The sequence below is a fragment of the Coffea arabica genome, chromosome 4e (genome assembly GCF_036785885.1).
Source record: "Coffea arabica cultivar ET-39 chromosome 4e, Coffea Arabica ET-39 HiFi, whole genome shotgun sequence".
Classification (NCBI taxonomy): Eukaryota; Viridiplantae; Streptophyta; class Magnoliopsida; order Gentianales; family Rubiaceae; genus Coffea; species Coffea arabica.
In genome coordinates this window covers 4,797,159-4,817,947 of record NC_092317.1, presented here as the reverse complement: position 1 = coordinate 4,817,947, position 20,789 = coordinate 4,797,159, and the positions used below count along the sequence as shown (strand labels likewise).

General features: G+C 35.0%; 1 protein-coding gene across 1 annotated transcript; it reads right to left on the bottom strand.

The window, feature by feature from the left end:
- Window positions 1-12,337: 12,337 nt before the first annotated feature.
- Window positions 12,338-16,680, bottom strand: LOC113742499 (probable auxin efflux carrier component 1c). The gene is made up of 6 exons (XM_027270328.2): window positions 15,199-16,680; window positions 14,830-15,067; window positions 14,569-14,654; window positions 13,912-14,069; window positions 12,766-12,842; window positions 12,338-12,652 (listed from the first exon to the last, which is right to left on the bottom strand). The coding sequence occupies exons 1-6, from the start codon at window positions 16,379-16,381 to the stop codon at window positions 12,586-12,588; spliced, it is 1,809 nt and encodes a 602-aa protein (XP_027126129.1). The 5' UTR covers window positions 16,382-16,680; the 3' UTR covers window positions 12,338-12,585.
- Between the last annotated feature and the right edge of the window lie 4,109 nt (window positions 16,681-20,789).

Genomic DNA, 20,789 nt, shown 5'->3' with positions numbered 1-20,789 from the left:
TGTGGCGCGGTGACTTGGCGATGCGAAAAGTGCGCTGCTGGAAAAAGGGGGGTTGGTGGGAAGAGGAATCCAGATGCACGAATGCATGAGTGCCGCGTGGGAGACTGAAGATGCCTTCGCTGTTGGGATTTGGACTGATGTTTGTTGATTCACATGGGAATCTTTTTTATTATTATTATTTTAAAGGTTTGGTTTTATTCTCTCGTTTGAATTGCTTTTTTTTTTTTTTTAAAGTGTGAGCGAGAGAGGACTCGAATCCGAAACCTTTTGCTTACACTTCTTACTTCCGTATCATCCAATCCAACCCTCCTCCCGTTTGAATTGTTATTTTTTTAAAAATATGTTATAACGATTTGATGCAAATAAAATAAAAGATAATTAAAAAATATGTTCATAGAAAACGTACAAATTTTATTAATAAAAAATTACAATCCAAACAAAGTTGTGTTGGATTTTATTTTTGGTGCAATCATTCAACATATTGTATTTTCGAACTTAGTAGTGAAATTTGAAGATTTTGAAATGTGTACTATTGATTATGTGGATTTTCATGATATTGGATTTGGATAGCTAAAATTCTACAAATAATATTTCGCTTGCATCATAAACATATTTTTCAACTCATTTTTTTTTATATTTTTAACTACATTTTTATCTCACATGCATCATATAACAAAAAATGCTACAATAATTATTTCAAATAGTATTTAATCCAAACGTACGTCTTTTTACCACACACATTGGTACATATTTTAGTCTTCTTATTAAAGAACTTTGTCATAAAAAAAACTGTAACACATCTACTTTTCTCGAAAAAATGATCATAGCCACCAACTAAGATATTTTAAATTCCTATCCAATCTACTACTGACATAATTGAAATGCGAAGTCAAAATCGTCCATTTTTTCGATATGAAACAAAAAGGACACAAATGCAATTTTTCCTGTTAAAGGAAAAAAATAAAGAGTAACACAAATATCAAATTAATTTTTTTTATGAATAGGAAGCCTAATCAAATTGTTAAATCAATTTTTAAAAAAAATCAAATTTCATTTGCATTCCTCGACGTAGGTTAATAATTATCAATATTTACATTGTGAGCTTTTTTCACTTGCGCAAGACGGCAAGGAGAGGGAGGGAGGTAACTCATAACTTGATCTTCCTCCAACTTCAATGATTAATAGATTTTTTTTCCCTCAAGAGAGGCATTAGGTCCATTGGTTTGTTTTTATTACTTTTGAGAAATCTATTTATGGCACTGTATGCATCATCACAAAAAAAAAAAAGACGAAATATTGAATTTCGCAAGACTGGCCATTTAATGCAAACGAAGGGCAGATTGTGCAAAGTTTCTTGGCTTCATATTTTTTACACAAAAATCAAGTGAAAATGCAAAATCAGTTTATAATATTTCCATAAGCTAATGAACTTCTTTCTGTAGATTGAATTCCAGATTTGCATTACAGATACATATTCTTCCCTTCCAAATTGTCATATATCTCAAAATTTCAATGCTATTCTTTGCAAGAAGAAGGAACACAATCCAAGCTCAGTACAACAAAACAACAGTCCATAAAGTAGGAGCAAAAACAAGTCTCAAAAATTAAAAAGTAAGCAGGTGCATGGTCTCAATTAGGGATTTTAGGACATCTTGTTGTTAAACTTTAAACCAATATTAAATTAAAAAAGTGAAAAAAATCTTGGTATTACTGATAACTCCTGAAAATATTCGTTATGTAAACTTACAACGAAAGATTGCTCTCACGTCCTGTCTAGCTAGATCAGATTGAAGGATGAGATTCATTATATGTTGTCTTAAACGTCACATTGTTGGAAAAACAGACTGGCTTAGGTGATGTTTGAATTGTAGTTTTCTATTAAAAATTTCTCATATTTTTTATGAATATATGTCTTAATCACCTTTTACTTTATATATATATTAAATCATTACAGTATATTTTTCTGCAAAAATTTCTAAAAATAAAATACAAACGGGACCTTTTATTCCCAACCACAAACCCGTGGAAAAAAGAAAAAGAAAAAGAAGGTTTTTAAGCATGATTTTTGCCGAATTTGTAAAGGATGATTCTCATAACATGTAGAATATGGATCAACCAATGATTAATAGTCACAGAGAAAAGGAAAAATCAATCAATAATATATAGTCAACTAAGGATTTTAAGTTTTGATAGGGTGGCAAGTTAATGATTCAAATCTTGACTTTCTATTATATGTGATTTTTTCTAAATCTATACGGATGCGTAATGTACCTATCTGATCCGATTTACTAGTTATTCAGTCCCATCAACATTTTTAGGTCATGTTAGACTTCTCCTTCCTTCCTAACGTAGGTTAGAATAGGAGTCGATTGTGTTAGGTGTTGAAAAAAATCAATAATATATAGTCACGGAGCTGAATATCAACTTTTCAGTACAGGTACCAATAATATGTTCCTACGTGTCTGACACTTTCATATGGAAAATGATAAAAAAAAAACCAAAGGACACTTGAACGGTTAAACCCCATTCATTTGCCATTTTCAGCTAAAATCTGTTTCGTTTTGGGACCTTGATGAATCACGGAGGTCGCAGATTGGTCCTTTCGCCGAGTCTAAAGGCCAAGAAAGAGGTGATGAATCCCCTCTTGACCTTTCTAAACAGAAGTTTAGAAATTCGGCTTTTATATATCTAATCCCAAAAGAAATCTTAAAAGTCGGCAACTCTTGAGATCCTCTAAAAACTTATAAATTCAAACCCAAACCTCCCCAGAACTGATGTGATGGATCCAAGATGACCTCATTTTATGCCGCTACAATCTTGCAGGTACTGTCTCGAAACGTGTACCATATATGTGACCCCCTGTGATTAGTCGAGCGACTCAATAATTGAGTACTATGAAAGTTTGGGAGAGGGACAATCCCACGGTCCAAACTCGTCATCATTCATTTTTTTTTTTTTTTTTTTTTTTTTTTTTACTTTCTCCTACTTGGTTGAAAAAGTTGTTGCATGTTCAAGGCATGCACAATTTGAAGATGCTACTGTTCGGGGTAACCACAAAAGGGATAATTCTAGGGAACTTTTATCCTTGGAAAATGAACTGTAGGATATCAAGAGTCTCCTGGAATTTGGAACTTGTTGCTCATCTTCTGTATTGTAATTTACAACGCAAACAAACTTTTCAACCAATGCTCCAGTTGATTGGCTGAATAGCTCCATCTTTTTACTTGTTTGGTTGCTTAAAAATCTAGCTTGTCTGCTGAAGTTGGCGAACATTGGTCCGATCGATCACATGGCTCTGCGTCCGTGCAAGATTATAATTTGTTTCACTGGCTGAACATTGGTCCGATCGATCACATGGCTCTGCGTCCGTGCAAGATTATAATTTGTTTCACTGGCTATTATGGGTAGATGATGTCATGGGCGTGAGGCTTCAGTCCTTTATTGCATACTTTGAGGCGGACCACTGAAATTTACTTAGAGCAACCCGTGTGTAGGAAGGACTTTTGACAAGTTCCGGGGTCCCAACACCATGAGATTTAAGGTAAAAATGTGATACAAATCAAATCCCAGAAAGACCATGTCGATTCAAGCCTGTTCTACTTCAAATTCCAGCTTAGATATCACAAATTCCCACCTGATCGAAGTCTACACACGATGGGATACGTGTAGGAGTGTGCTCAAGTCGAATGGAACCCGAGTATCTCATGCTCGAGGATTATACCCAAGCTCGAACTCAATGACCGGAAGGGGTACTCAAGTTCGAAAGCAATGTTGTTAAATTCAAACTGGATAACGACTCGGTTAAATTATTTGATCAAGGGTTAACTGGTTGAATCAGTCGGACCGTTCTAATAAACTCGTCGACGTCAGTATGATGTCATAATTATTTTATTTTTATAAATTTCAAAAATATTGGAAGTATTCTTGGTCATATTCGGCCAATCATACAAAATATTTCAAAAATATTAGAATTGCAATCAAATATACGTCTAAAAATTAAAATATAAATTCATGACTAGCATATGTCCATTCTCTAAAATTACTTGAAAAACTAATTTAAAACAAATTAATGTAAGTTGGAATCACTGATGCTAAATTGATAAGGTGATAGGGATAGAGATGAAAACTTCTTGATTTAGAAATTATTTAGGGGAAGCGAGTGATTTTTGGCATTTACACTAAGTGGGTAGCATTTTTTTATTCCTATTAATAAATTAAAGTTTTATAATTAAGGTAACTCAAATTATCTTTGGGGAAAAACAAAAAAGAATATTTGAAAATCGAGCCAATCAGTTAAATTGGGTAATTGGTTTCGTTGATTTTGACTGATTTTTTTTTTAATCAAAATGGTTTTGTATTACTAGCCAAATCGGGAAGAAGGTCGATTCACGGTCAAATCAATCAGACCGATCGATTTGGTTCGGCTTCAACAACACTGCTTGAAAGAGCCTAAAAGTTAGAGATTGAACTCGACTCAAAAAGATTCAAAATAGTTGTCAAGTCTATCGAACTCGAGCTCGATTAGTTGTTCTAATTTCTTTAGCAAATCTCATAAATAACGTTTCTAAAAGAGCAATTTTGTAATATTAATAATTTAATTAAAAAAAGCAACCTTTTGAATGAGTTTGTTGAGCATTCAAGTACTAGAATTTGATGTTTGAACTTAACTCGTGAGCTCAAAGGGTAGTTTAAACTCAACGTAAGCTCAATCAACAGCGTCAACCAAACTTAATTTGGCCTGTTGACCGAACTACTCCCGAGATGTGTAGTTTGAGTCTTCTGCATCCTTAGATACAAGGAAATGGAAAATTACAAGTCTACGTCTACTAGTCAAGCGGGCTCTTCATGGATTATGGATTACCAACAAGATTATTGGGCCTGTCCTAGTAATTCGTGCAGTACATTGGACTTTCTTTCTTGTCCGGACACTATGGTGTCTCTTCACCGTTGTTTCATTAATTAGCCCTAGAAATTTTCTTAAAGCTCAATTGGAGCGTATTTGGGCTTGATCCGCTCCGATGAAACTGCAAAGGTTCAATTGCACTATACCATCAGGTACGACATGATGGGTTATGGAGGCAGACTGTGGTCCAAAATGAGGCAATGAACCAAGCTAACCTGTAAGGATAATCATCAAATTAATATTGGACCAAGTCCATGTAAAATCATCCACTAATCAATCACTTGGCATTTGCAGAAGGTAACCACTGAGTTGTTTCTCTCTCTTCTTTTTTTTTTTTTTTTTTAATTTCGAGCAAACAAGAAAAAGACAATAAAGTTCTTATGTAGCTAGCCAACAATCAATTTTATCTGAGTGCATAATCAGCATATAGCAATTTTGGTTACGGTTCTTTGCTTCTTTCATCCTGAGGTTCTTTCTTGCTTGTAACCCCGAATTGCCCAATAACTCTTTGTTATTTTGATACATGGGTTTGAATGAGTGTAACTTGGATAATTTGCCTAAGTCGTTTGGTTGTTAGATGCTTCAACTTATTTTCTCTAATTTTTCTTTTTGTCACTATACTGATTACTCACTAGCTAAACTATAAAATGATGTAACAACACTAGTTCGTAACTCACTTTGTGTTTGATGAAGTCAACAAATTCAAGAAAATTAAGAGCCCATTTGGATTGTTGATTCTGGAGTTTTTTGCAGAAAAATGTACGTACTGCCATGATTTAATGTATGTATGTAAGGTAAAAAGATGATTTAAAAAACGTGTTCATGAAAAACGTAAAAATTTTTGGTTGAAAAATGACCGTCCAAACACGTGCCCCCACTTCACTAGTCTAGAGTATTGAAAGGACTCCACCGCTCATAATCCATGAAATCCTCAAACACTATTCAAGCTGCAAACAACATTAACTAATCTTATTATGTTAAGAAGCTGCATTAGTAGCACTTGAGAGACTAGACAGCAAGGTGTATGTCTATGTTGTGCTCAAAGCTGCTTCGAATGTGGGGTTCAATATGCTCAAATGATTGATCTCTCCATCGACCTTTCATCTTCTAGTCTGTCTCTCTTTATTTCAACAACATCTACAAGTTTTAATCGTGAATGTATTAATTTGACATGCATATGTATATATATGTATATATATATATCGTTTGTGGGTGTGCAGGTGTGTGGAACAAGTGGGTCATGAATGAGCAATTTGATACTCTCTCAATGGAGTTTGGTGTGATCTTCACTGGGGCGCATTATTTATATGCTTGCAGTAGTTACATCTGATACTTGGAGAGGAAGAAGAATGATCGATGCAGCACTAACGTTGCAGGGCCATGCAACAGTTTCTTAGTACAATGGAATTAACGTACGTAGTGGCTGTTGCTCTCATGCTTCAACATATTATTTCAATGTCGAAAAGCATCTTAATCATTTCCTGTTTTCAAATTGGGAAAGTTTCTTAACTCAAAAGCCAAAAACCATTGAAGGGTTTTGGAAAGAGGCTAATGGGATGATTGAAACTAGTTAACCATGTAGATTAACGAACTCTATATATATTTATATAGTCGCATAAAATGACTTATAATAAACAATTCTGGACGAACTAGTTAATACTCAACTACAACATGATTAAACCACGATTTGGGGATTGGGGCCGGGCTCAAGTGTTGAAGCTTTTAACCCTTTTAAACACAAACCATAATCTGAGCATTTTAATGATCAAATTTGTACTTAATTTGCATTTGGAAAGTCCAAACAGTGAAAACTTAAATACAAACAATAAAAACCTGGTTAACTGATGATGTGACCAAATTTTGGTAGTAACTGATAAGTTTCCCTGGTCACCAATTAATTATGGGGGGTCCAGCACAACCATCAACAACCAAGAAAACAAATTCAATGTTTGTGCCAAAAGTGAATTTGGTTCTTGAAATAATCTTCCTGTTACTTTTCCGCATAGTCTTACTTTACGGTTGAACATCGTCGTATCTGTCATGCTTAATGATCCCATATCTGAAAAGATTAATTGCAAACAATGGATACTTTCCGTAGAAGATTAACCAATTAAAAGTCAATTAAGGCAATCCATGGAGAATACTAATCAATCAAAAGACAAAGAAAAAGAAAACCTCTACCATTCTCGAGTGGGTCCTCATCATCATATTCGTACGAGGGGAGGGCTGGGAAGATTTATGATTCGACGTCCTTTTCTCCTAAGATTCTACTAGTGTGTGTGTGTGTGATCAAGTTGGATTTTTATGCATTGAAACCTGAATGCATATTGCCTTATTATCTATCAACTGGCTCCCCACGTGCAGTTTTTAGTCTGCAGCCCTCGTTCTTTGTATGTGTTGCTGAGAGAGAAAAGAGAAGAATAGCAAAGGGCTATAAAAGCCTTCGAGAAAGAAGAGTACAAAAAGCCTCAGAAAAGGCAACATTAGCCATGGATTTTTCTTAGCATATTCAAAGAGCTTTGGATGGGAATCTTAGATTACCGACGAAACAAGCAGACATGCACACATCTGACTCGCATATACAGAGGATAGCGTGTGACTGCGTGTATGTACGTAGGCTTTTATAGTGTGTGACTGTGTGTATGTATGTAGGCCTTTCTTTTTTCTGTTCCCAACAATATAGTGGCAAGGCCATTATCAATGAGGTAGTTTTAATACACAAATTAATGTTTGCAAAATTCATATGCTTTTCTCGACATAATCTAACTGGGCTCATGATTTAGTTCATCAAGGAACAAATTCAATCCCAATGAAAATCAAAATTTAGTCTAGAGCAACTAAAAATACGTCCTTAATTTTAACTGATTATTTCTCGAGCACTTGAGCCTTAGTTATACATAAACAGAACAGATGACATGTCTCTACGAGGTGTGATTCTAGAATCCAGTGCACAATAAGAATTATACGTCGTGTAAACTCAATAATTACAATCGAATTTAGAAAATATACAGTTATTATTATTATAAACTTATGAATTAATATTATATATACTATCATCATTAAATACACGACATATATATATATATATATATATGAAAATTGAGTTATTGCATAAATAATTACGTCTATCATCCTAATATATCCTATACTTCTCTTTAGTATCCCAATTGGTACATTAGCAATGATAAATAGTAATGGATACACCGTGCTAAGTTGGTGTAAGCGTGGAGTAAGGGACAAAGGCATAAAAGATTGTCTTGGGAACGGCCGACCCAACAAAAGTTAGTGGGAGACATGATCTCTCTCAAGTCTCAAGGGTGAGCTGCTGGCTGCACCCATGCGATAAAGACAACTCTGACGTTGCCTGCTTTACCCCTTTACCACATTTTGGAGCTTTCTTTGGTATTCTGTCTGTATTATCCCTCCATCCAGTTCCCCAGCGCCCCCCCCCCCTCCCTCCCCCATGTCGATAGTAATTACTTTAGTTTTCATCTTCTTTCTTTCATGCATACAAGTGCGTGCACACCCCCCATTTCATTCTTCATACATCCCCCGCTAAGTGCTAGCTACTAGTCTGCTGCTGTTGTTAATTAGCCTGTCAAGTCCAAATCGTCTCTTCAACCTAAGCAGGACACGCCTGTAATTTAGAGGTGCAGCATGTCGTGGCTGCTTGGCTCGTCCATATTACTAAATAATACTCCATGGAGTAGTACTTAGTTTGTTTGGATATTGTATTATTTGAAATATTATTTGGAATAATTACTGTAGCACTTTTTGTGATGTGATGTATGTGAGATAAAAAGGTAATTGGGAATATAAAAAGGTGGGTTGAGAAATGTGTTTATGATGCCAGCGAAATATTATTTGAGATATTTGTACTATTGTTCTTTTCTCCTTCCTTCATAGAAGATTTTTTAGTCCGTTTGGATATTTTTATTAACTATTTATGCATTCACGTTGTAGTGATTTTTTTTTGTATTAACAGTTTTGAATATATATTACATGTGCATAATTTAAATTTATATTATGTGACACGATTTAAATCTGCTAGTATAAGAAAAAAATATACACTGACAGTGTATAAAAAAGTTATCAATTTTTTGGAAAGTTTGAAAGTTTCTATAAAAAATGAATTTTGGATAAAATTTTTCTATACTAGGTTAATACAAGTGCAAAATTTAGAGTTCAAATTCAAATTTTACATATATATCATGCATCAAAACTCGCTAATGCATCATTGTCAATGGACAAAAAAGATCAATCCAAATAATAATGTAACAACGTTTTGAAATGTCATATATCTAAATTAAAAAGATGGTTCAGAAATGTGTTAAGACAGTATTTATGAAAGATCCAAAAGATTTTTTTTTCCCCCACAAAACTAGCAATTCAGGGTGATTCTAGGATTGTGAATGCATATTTCAGGACTAGGAAAAAAATGAAGACCACCAAGTAACCAAACTTGTTATGGTACTTATGATGCACTAGCATTAAGGAATGTGTAACAGGTTACACGCACATATACATTCATTGCTAAAACATTGAAAGGACATTCATGTAACTCATAGAGAATCATGTTTAGTCCTATTCTCTGAATTTCTCCCCAAGGATCATTCAGTACAAGAAGTTATAGAATGCTATTGTGCGCTTGCAGAAATGACCCCCGCATTGTCTGCATAGCAAGAAATTAAATTTCTGCAACATCAACATTGAGGAGGGAGGCGTTCCGGGTGACAAACTTCAATAGTCAAGTCTGGCATTATGCTTAAACGATCGAGCTAGGAGAAAAGTTGTCAATGAAGTTATCATATATATGATCCCTTGATTCGGTCATAGAAAACGGCCAACTTGAAGATGACGAACCACAAAAGCCCGCATCAAGCCGCTATCATATCTGATACAAGCCATTAATTAATTAACGTTTCAGACGTTACCTCAAAGAGAACACTATGCTTGTCATAATGAAAATTTTTATAAGACGCTGGAATATATACAAATGATAAAAGCATTCACGCCTCTTGGGACCATTTTCTTTCTTGTTTTGGGTGGAAATTATAGACGACCAAATAGCACAATTACGTGAAGCTGATGACTTTCTGCTACTTTCATCTTTAGCTAAACACAAGTTTGTTGTCACAAATCGGAATATACTACAAATGCACTAGGCCTAGGGAGGCAAAAGGCCAATACCCTTAATTACTTATTCCCCTAATGAGTTGTATTGTCCTAAGCATTCAACCAAAAGTTTTTTGAGAAAAAAATCAGACGAAAGAATTTGGCTTTCGGTGGAGATTGGAATCTAGAGTGGCATCATATCCATTGTGGGGGCAGAACAAGTGAACATGCTTGTTTTCTTGGAAGCCATCCATAAGGCGTAGGAAAGTTTCGTAATGGCGAATTTTATTTCTGACAAAGGCATGGAAGCGTTGTTGCGTTGCATGGAGGCATTATCTTTTGTAGTTTAGTTGTGATGCCATTAATTTCCATCCTTTGCCTTCCTCAATAGTAGGCCTACCCGATGTATGGTGCTAGCTAGAGACTTTTAGGTTGTGACACAAGAATGCACTATGCATAAATATCTAGTTTTCGTATATGATCACTTAATATCGATACTTTTTGGTTGGTTTGGTTGTAAATTGATTTGCCAGATCTCTATAGCTTTAAATAAATGCAAACATGAAATAAGTAATTAATTGCCTCTTGCTAAACCATCCAAAGAAACCCTAGCTAGCTAGAGTCATGCAAAAATGATTCTTGGTATGAGTTTATAATGCATGCATGTAAATCAATCAAGATTAGCCCTAAGCAATGGATTTGGTAAACTTGATTTAGCTCGTTAATAGTGCAATCAAAAGCAGTCCAATCAAGGTGCGATCACTTCACTAGCTAATTGAATTGAATTCTTCCAAGAATATGGTTGTGACTACATGACATTCATTTTATCAGAACAGAAACAAATGCTGCATGTAACATTCATTTCGATGCTGCATTTCATTAACATAGAAGTCTGCTAGCTAGTACGTGTCTACTATTAGTACATGACTTCTAAGACAATCCTTAAGCAAATTAACAGTTTCCTGCTTGATTTTGTAAGGCCTAGAATTTGTGTACGTAGTAGCCAACCATGAAATTAGATGAAGAACATATGCATCATGTTTTTTCTTACATTTTTATGCTTCTTCTGCTTACTCCTGGTGGACAGGATTTGCGTGATAACGAGGCAATACCTAATAGAATATTTTTGCTTCCAAAATGGCTGGCACGAAAGGATTGGAATTCTTTCTATCTTTCTTTCTATATTTTTTTTTCTCTGGCCACCAAAAGTCGTAATGGCACGCATGGGAAACAAAACGTTTAAATCCCAATATGTTGAATTGCTTGTTAAGTGATGAAAAAGGTGAAATCTAAAAATGCTTAAATAGTTAAAATGCTTTTGTAACATCAACCACCCTTTTTTTTTTCTCTTCTCTTTTTTCAATGAAGCCTTTGCATGCTTGTGATGTGAATGCATCTTCCTACTCCAGGGACGTAAAAAGTATTTCAAAATTGGGGAATATCTTAAGAGGTCAATGTGAAAAATAGCTAATTGTATGAGATGGATCAAACTATTATTAATGCAATGCACGAAAAAAGTTACTATTGGTTTACCTAGTTACTGAAATTAGAATATTCCATGAAGGGGAGTTAAATCATTTTATAAATTAGTTTTGTAGGTTCCATTAACGATTGAATTAAAGTGAGACGAGTTAAGACTTTAGGAAGCAAAGTGTCTCAAATTTTAGTTCAAAGACCAAAATAAGAATTGCAGTATAGGCTTATAGCTAACTAACTCTTGATAATTTCAATTGAAATGCCCCTCAACATTCTAGCGCCCCCCCCCCCCCCCCAAAAAAAAAAAAAAAGGGCATATCTTTAAAGAGAAGGAATCTTCATTTGTCCAACAATTGTTTTCACCCTCTTGATGAAATCATTCATTTTTTCTTTGAGAAGTCAGTTTTGTGGAATGTGAAATCATTCCTGCGATCCAACTTTTTCACAACTCAGTATACCATGCGAACTATATGATTGCCAGCTTCTCGAACCTTGAAGGCATAAAATTGCCGCAGTCAGGAGTGGAATATTGCCGCAATGAGGGGGCCATTGTCACATCAACCGTTCTTTTTGTCAAAGAAGAATTTTTTATTTTTACCATTTCTTCTTCTTGAACGAGAGATTTTCTTGGAGTTTTTTCATTTGTTTATACGAAATTAGCCAATAGTAGAATTACATTAATTTCGTGTTTCAGAAGTTAAACCTGAAATTCTTTGTTCTTCAATCTTGATGTCAACTAGAGGCATTTTTTTTTTTAAAATTTATTCCAAGTGTTTGTAGTATTACTTCCCTTGAGCAATCATAAGTGCAAAAATTAATGATGAGAGAATTCTTATGTTAGCATACTAAACTGGAGAATTCTTTTCCTTCTGAATAATTGTCTACAAACATGAAGATTTTACAACTTAATTTGCTACAAGAGATAATCCATTGTCTACAAAGTGGGTTTTTCTTCTCTGGACTCCATCCATCCATCCATGCTGTTCAATATTTTAGAACTGCTAAACTAATTGAGCTAATAAATCTACTGCATCTGTCATTAGCTCTTGAAGGATCTTCAAATAATATAAGCTAAATCAACGTCCTTTGCTTCATAGCCCCATCAAAATGTAGTATACAAGTGTTATAGGCAAAGCAATCAACATCCCAAATATGACGCTGCAATTGTAGTCATCCAGGAAATAAATAAGAATATTCAGAAATCCATAATGTCAAAGCAATTGGACAATGTTTTGTGCTCTAAAAAAAAAAAAAAAAAAATTTATGCTTACGCTGTGCTAAGAATATCAGGGTGTACGTTGTACTCCTTAGCGAAGACAAAAGGAACAATTCCTTGAGGTAGTGCTGCCTGTTATTTTTTGTACGCCAATCATCCAAACCCAAAAATGGCAATAATCTTGTTAGTACTTGAATACTACTTGTTTGCGTTCTGACCATTGAAATAAAATCAGAATATTGTAGGAATAATATAGAAAAAAAAAAATTATTGTCTCAAACATCCTTTTTGAATTCATTATAAAAATGCAAACTTTGTTACTATTCCACTATTATTAATTGTGCTTCTAGTCTCCCAACAATCAAGAAATATTTTATTCAAGAATGACTAAGTTGGATTCATGTGTTGATTGACATGTGCTACCAATTTTTTAAAAAGATGTCCTCAACCCTCATTTGATCACTTCATTCATATATACTAGCAGCATTAAATATCAAAAGGGTCGAGTGCAAATGCAACCCTTCGAACTAGAGAGTTAATTGCACACACTTTTGTGCACAAATTAGTAGCCTCAATTTGTGATACCTCTTTGTTCTAAATGTAAGTCGAGCAACAATTAATAATGTCAATTTCCAATTTACAAACTCACTAACATGTTGCCACAGTAGCCTAGCTAGTTGCAAGGATCTTATGGTATTCAGCCTTTTGTTGTATAGATGAAATTAAGAGAGAAAAATAGTTGTAGCAGCACATTTTATTTGTAAGGCAAAGGGGATTTTTATTTAGAGTAAATATTATATACACTGATAGTGTATACTCTGTCGTCATTGAATTCATGATACAGTTGTCATTCATCTAACGTTGATATTGATAGTGTATATATTGTTAGTGTAGAAAAGATTAATCCTTTTATTTATGTTGAAATTAGTAAGCTTGATGATTGGTCCTTTCCAGTTTTCATTAGTCAAGTTGCAACTTAGGAGACAAAAAGACACGTGTGTTCTTATATTTTTTGGGGAGAAATTTTGCAGAACAACAAGTTTAAATAAACATGTACATATGTACTAGTAGGAGATACTACTGCTCCATGGGACAAAATTCATACATATATACAATATCGTAAAGAAAGAAAGGGAAAGGGCAAAAAAAAAAGGATAGTAGCAGTAAAAGAAAAAGGAGAGGGTGGAGATTGTGAGATGACCTGTACAATAGCAACATGTAAGAGAACTCCACGAAGCCCAACAGCAATGGAAGCAGCTGCCATGACAGCTGGACCTGTAAGGAATCTCACGGCCATTGCAAAAGCTGCAATGGAATTCCCACATGCTATGATCCTCGGTTGCAAAGCCATGAACAGACCTGTCATCAATCAATTTGCCTTCCATCACTACTACCACCACCAACTAAAAAAACTTTGTCAGTCTCTCACAGACTTACTACTCAGCCACAACAAAAGAGAAAACGTCTTTCATAGACCTTTCATCATCACTACCACTACAAAGCACACCATTACTGCTACTGCTAGTACTGTTAGTACTGCTTCTATGATCTCTCTCTGGATGGTTACAATCATGGCACGCTTAAAAAAGGGATTTGAGGGGAGAATGAATATTGAGTACTGAACAATTTTGCCAGAGAAAAAGTTGTCTAAAGAAGCAGACATGCTATGATGACCATACTGTTGGTTTCGCTTTGCTTTAGCGTGCTTTCTGATTTTAAAACCAATTTTTGTTAGTCTAAAGTTAATATTTACTAATCATTATCCCGAATGGGCAAAGGAAAAAATCGGTACCAGTAGCTAACTTGATTAAGAAGATTGAAGAATTTAAGTGGTGATAGTAGTAGCAGTAGTACTAACCTAGACTAAACATGGCCATGCCAAGTCCAGCATCAGACAGGATAGCAATGGACTTTGCTACGATTGCAGGCATCTCAACATTCCACCTGAAAGCAATGGAGAAAACATTTCACAAGAATAACAGCCAAAAGAACACGTTAGTTAGCTTTACAATGTGAAAAGTAAATTTAGCACTAGTATTATATACCACAATAAAAACAATTGGTTGTTCAAGATTTGGGTGAACCCCGCGAAGAATGAGGAGTTGATAGTGACACAAACCTGTATGAAACAAGAGCCCATATGATCCCAATTAAGCTGGAGTAAGTGTTTGGGTTCCTGATGAGTTTCCTCCATACCATAATTAATATCAGCCTTGTCATCACGCTTGTTGGAGGCATTGCTTTGACTTGTTTATCTCCCATTTTCTCATCATCATTGTTGTTATCCATACCTTTGTTTCCAAAGCCGAAATCTTCTCTTTCCATGTAATCTTCTTGATTATCTCTATGACCCTCCACTGAAAATCCAATTATGATCACAATATATATTTAAATAACTAAATTAGCATTCAAAACAACAAATACTAACGTTTTCTTCCCAAAAAAAAAAAAAAAGTATCGAGGACTTGGGAGGAGAATTTGAATTTACCTTTTCCTGGAGACACTGCAACTCTAACTTCTTTGGAAGGTTGGTCCAAAGCTCCGTAGTCATGGCCACCAAAGACGTCTGAAACAGGAGAAGCACTTGAACTCCAAACAAACATGTGGAGATCCTTGGCACCTTCTTCCTTGTGTTGTCCATTAGGCTTCTTGGCTGCTGCGTTAGCCCCCATTACTTTTGAGCCAGTAGGTGAAAACATTCCAGGATTAGGAGCTGGATAATGAGCAGTGTTCCCCGGTGCAGCAGGGTAGTGGAACCTGGACTTATTCATGTTATTACCGCTTTCTTCCTCATAGTTTGAAGGCCTTGGAGTTGGCCCCCTTGATGCAGAAAGCCCATAAACATCATTTGCACCAAAGTTCGAGTTCCTTCCGCCAGCTACCATAGAATAAAAATCTGTGTGGTTAAAGCTGGACCCTCTTGGTGTTGGATTTCGGGAAGACTGTAAAGAGTATATCTCAGCATTGGTCAAGTTTGATGGTCTTGGAGTGGTTGATGATAAGCCCTGTGACCTTCTCGAGAAGATATCTGACCTGGAAGCATTTGATTTTCTCACAGTTATATGTAACTTCCCATCTTCTTTAATCTCAGCTTCTGTCTCGAGAGGCTGCCTTCCATCAAGTGACATGACATCAGAATCAACATGAATTGAAACAATTGAGCCTGCAGTATCTGGAAACTGCTCAGAAATCAACATTTTTGCCCCTCTGTACTCGAACATGAAGAGCATCAGAGTGTACCAAATGATGCACTGAAGTACAACTATTTGCACCATCAAACTCCCGGAAAACTCTCCGTACATTCCCTTGAGCAAAGGAATGCCCATGACAAGAGTATTGGGTAGGGTTGATAGTGAAAAAAGTGTTATAGTCCATTCCAAACAGCCCCTTTTGCTGACTTTAGTCCAAACAGCTAAAACTGCGAAAACGATGATCTTTTGAAGTGTGTCGGCAGCAATGAACCTGAGGTTCATGGTGTAGGGATTGTTGGTGGAGATGAAGTGGAAGGAAAGAAGAGGGACTGCAAAAAGTGCAACAAATCTGTTTATGCCTGAGCACTGATCAGGAGTGAAAATCTTCCACCATTTCACTGAGCCATAAGCTAAAATCATGGCCACATAGAGCGGAACAACTGCAGTCATAACATGGTAGAAATCTACTAAAGTGATCATCTTTTTAGCTGCAAGTGATTAATTCTCTTGAATGGCTGTAGCCCAGATCAAGAAATCATACAAGGAGGGGAAAAGGGAGGAAAACCGAAGAAAAACTGAATGAGGAGTGTGGGGTGGAGGAGGAAATGGAGAAGGTTTGAGAGGGAATGGAGAAAGAAGAGGAGGAGCATGTGTTTCGGTTTATGGGGTTGTGGGTAGTATACAGAAAGGAGAAATATTTTTGGCACTTTCGATACAGAATGCAGCTTTGAGAGTTGCGACCAAGCTTGCACTTGCAGTCTCCCAAGCAGAGGGGTTGTGGTGGGTGGGGTTTTATCTGATTTTTATTTTGGAATTTGGACGCTTATGCCTTTTAACTCTCTTTGTTTTGAGAGCTAATTATATATATATATATAAAATAAAAAGACTCTTTGTTTTGAGCTATGTTTTTATTTGCAAGAGATGGGGGTTAAAGTAATCCTAGTGCTAGTGCTATAAAGTAATTTTTTTTTTAAAAAAAAAAAAGGAAAAGAGAGTAACTGTAAGAAGGGAAACACTAGGGATCATGAGGAGCAAAGAATTCCGAATGATGTCACCATATCAAGTCTTAATATTATTATTAAACAAGAAAGGGAGTATGGAAACATAGGCCTTGTTATCGGTCGGTTGTTGTTGATTTTATAAAATCTGAAATAATCAGAATCAGTAAAAAGCTTGTATTTTATTGACTATTGGTTTTAATTTTTTTTAGTTATTCAAAAGTATATAGTTAACATACAAAGCAATTGAAAACATCACAAAAAATAGTTATTTAAAATCAGAATCTAGTTAAAATAAGTAATCGAGAACAAGCCAATATAATAAAATAAAAGAGAGTCTTATTTCTTTAGGGTTTGATCACACATTCATAATTACTTTATAAATCATTACACATTATTCATTATGTATAGAGTAGTATTACACAAAGTGGACTGCTAGGACTAGGGATTTACATAAGCAACAATTATGTAGATTAAGTGCTTCTTTTTCCTCGAAAGGCATACTACCAAAAACATCCCACTTAAACCTAAAATCTCACCTTTATTGTGTTTGGATTGCATTTTCCGTCATTTTTCATGGAAAAATTACTGCAGCGATTTGATATATGTGAGGGAAAAAGGTGATAGGAAAATGTGATCACGGAAAACAACAATATTTACGACGGAAACAAGCAATCCCACCTTGTTTGGATTGCCGTTTTCCGTCGAAAAATTACGTCGTTTTCCGTGATCACATTTTCCTATTACCTTTTTTCCTCACATATATCAAATCGCTACAGTAATTTTTCCATGAAAAATCATGAAAAATGCAATCCAAACACAATAGTTTTCTTTGCGCAGGCAAATTTATTAGACCAGAAAACTGGTAGTTGAAAGAAAAGTACTTGAAAAACTTTTTGTATATAGCTATAGAGTAAGTTGGTATATATGTGTGTGTATATGTGTATATATATATATATATATTCATAAACTACTGGTGGAGAGAAGTGAAAAAGCAATTTGGTTGGAGGTGGTATATATGTCTGAGAGTACATGTTTTGAGAGCTTTTCGAATCTCTTACTTTACTTTCTTCTTCTTGGATTCGATTTTTGGCTCGTGAGCTGTTTGACGGGCTTATATATGTTCTTCTTTTCTTCACATTATTCCCTTTTGCTTCTTTTTTAAATTGTAATTACGTAGATTTGTGTTGCCTTTCCCAACCAAAAATGTCTACATTGTATAAATAAAAGAAGGCAAATAAGAAAGATTGCTTTGATTTTTTATTCAGACCTCATGTTTAGATTAAAAAAATTTCAAATATAATTTTACTCGTATCATACATATATTTTTTTAATTACTATTTTCTATTATATCACAAAAAGTGCTACAATAATTATTTAAAATAATATTTCAAAAATTCTCTGTCCAGACACAGTCGCTAAATGCAAGTGTTGCTAGAGTATATGAATTTCTCGATAATCACTCATGCATTTTACACATAAATTTCATATCATTAACCAAAAGAAAAAGAAAAAAAGGAATCTTGTAGGAGATTCCTATATATAATGGGGATGGCTCAAGCGGGGATTGATCGGAGAAAGAAGACTAGATATATGAGACAATTTCTCAACATAATTCTAACTCTGAATTATCTTCTTGCCCTTTTTCCTTCCCACGCCAGCTAGCTGGGCAGCACTACATGCGATAAAACTATCATCAACATTATAATTATTTTCTGCTTACTCAGATTTTCATGCTTCGATTTTTCCTAACAATAAAATAACAGCTTAGGCACGATTCTCTTCCGCGGTTGGAAAATTACAGTGGTCAAACTTGAAAAAGAGATGAAAAATATGATGAAAGCTGCTCAGAACAGTTTGCACTCTCGATCAGCATAATGTTTGCTCATTACCAATTCTCAACTGCACTCCATCAAAAAACATCCAAAATCTTGACTGCATCAAATTCGTACGTAAATGTTCTTTTCTTCTTCTTGTGATAAATGAGGGTTATTGCAAATCAGAAGCCATCATCATTTCTCTTTATTTTCTTTCTAACCTACTTTTCAGACACTTTTATTCATATTCTCTTTTAAAGGTGTAAAGGCAAAAGTGTGCTAACACTTCTATGGTTTTAAAAGAACAAAAGAAACACTACTGTGACTCTTCTTGAATCCTCCGCATTAACTAGGTTCCTGCAAATGTATCATCATTGATGAATCCGTACGAGGATCAACCTAAGTTGGTGACTGCTAAGATACCATTCAAAAGTTGATGGTGATACCCTCTCTCTCTTTTTTTTTTTTCTCATTTTATAAAGAACTCATGTGAGATTTAATATATTAGTTGGACAAGTTACAATTCGATAGTAGTACATGGAAAATGATTAGCTGAAATATAATGTGAAGGTTGGCAATCGAAGAGGGTTATTGCTAGTTCCTCACCGAAGCTATTCGATGTCATAGCATGTAGTATTTAAGTTTTCTTAGTAGCTTAGAAGACTAGAGAAGTTAGTTTGGATTGCAATTTTATTCTGAAAACTTTTTACTTTTTTTGGCGATCACATTTCTGAATAATCTTTTTATCTCTCATATATCAAATCGCTACAACATATTTTTTTATTTTTATAAAAATTTCAGAAAATAGCAATCCAAACGGGCTCTTAATCTTCTTGACATGTAAAAGATATCGACACGTTATTCAATTATCTTATGGGTTAGCTATTTTATTCTGCTGTTAATGTTTGGATTAGTTTTGGTACAAATGTATGTAAGATGGTAAAACCCGATTGGCGGATCAAGATAAGAATATCTAGGCAAGCACATCGGGGAAAGGTGACATTCAAAGATATGCTAAAATTGTGTCCTAGAAGTGATAAAAACTCAGAGAAGCATGCGTTGGAATGAATGATGGGGGGGTGGCAAATGGTGAGTGAAAGAAGGGAGCAAAGATTGGCGTGTCAGTGGTCACAACTCTCTTGGAGTTCAAAACATCCAAACATCATGTTTAATTTGCACAATTTGCAATAGATATGAGATTAAAGGGTTATGTTTTCAAGGAGTATAAAAGGGTGCATGCATTTGATTAATTGAAGTCCTAATTTGTCTCTTAGCTATCTTTTCAGCCACCCTCATCCTTTGAATTCTGGTTCCCCTTTGATTTCTAAAAAGATATTTCTACTCACAGAATTTCGTGCTCTTTCATTAAACAAAGAACGGTTTCGTGACCGCCTTTTTAAAAACAAAAAAAATTCTTATAGTAAAGAAGTTTGAAGCCTTGAAGGGCTAAATTTTTTGTCCTTTGGCTTGACAGTACGTGCGGTTGTATTTTTTCCTTTTTATAAAAATTAATTTTATATACACGGATTATCTATTACCATTGGATACGGCTAGAATTATTAAGTTAAGGAAACTATTTAACTTCCATCTCCCATTAATTAATTGCTAAGCATGTTGTATCACCCTGCATAAACTATCATATCCTTATAGAATGTACAACAACTTTATTGTGTTATGTACCACAAATCAAATTCTTAAACCTAGACCGAACCGACTAATTTGACCGGTTGAATCGCAAACCAGTCATGCTCCTAATTTGGTTTGGTTCTCTGTCAAGCTCAGAAAATCAGATGAGAACCCAGATCCGGGTACATAAGACAGGTTTGATCTGGGCTTTCCTGCCTTTAAGATCTCCTGGCAGCGCATAGAACAAAAGAAAAGCTTTGTCCAATGTTACGATATAAATGGGACGAGTAGAGTCCACAATGTGACCTTGGATCCAATCAGACTATTATGACTTTCAACAATTCTGATACAAGTAAAAGGAAATTGATCAACTTATTTCCTTAGGAAACCAAAGAGCCGAAAGGTAATTGAGTAAGATGCACATCAAATGGTACTACTCCAAGATGC

Coding starts and splice junctions, on each gene's coding strand:
- LOC113742499 (XM_027270328.2), bottom strand. CDS start 16,381: ATGATCACTTTAGTAGATTTCTACCATGTTATGACTGCAGTTGTTCCG. Junction 15,068..15,198: donor TGCAGTGTCTCCAGGAAAAG/GTAAATTCAAAT, acceptor TTGGATTTTCAG/TGGAGGGTCATAGAGATAAT. Junction 12,843..13,911: donor TACATGTTGCTATTGTACAG/GTCATCTCACAA, acceptor AAAAAATAACAG/GCAGCACTACCTCAAGGAAT.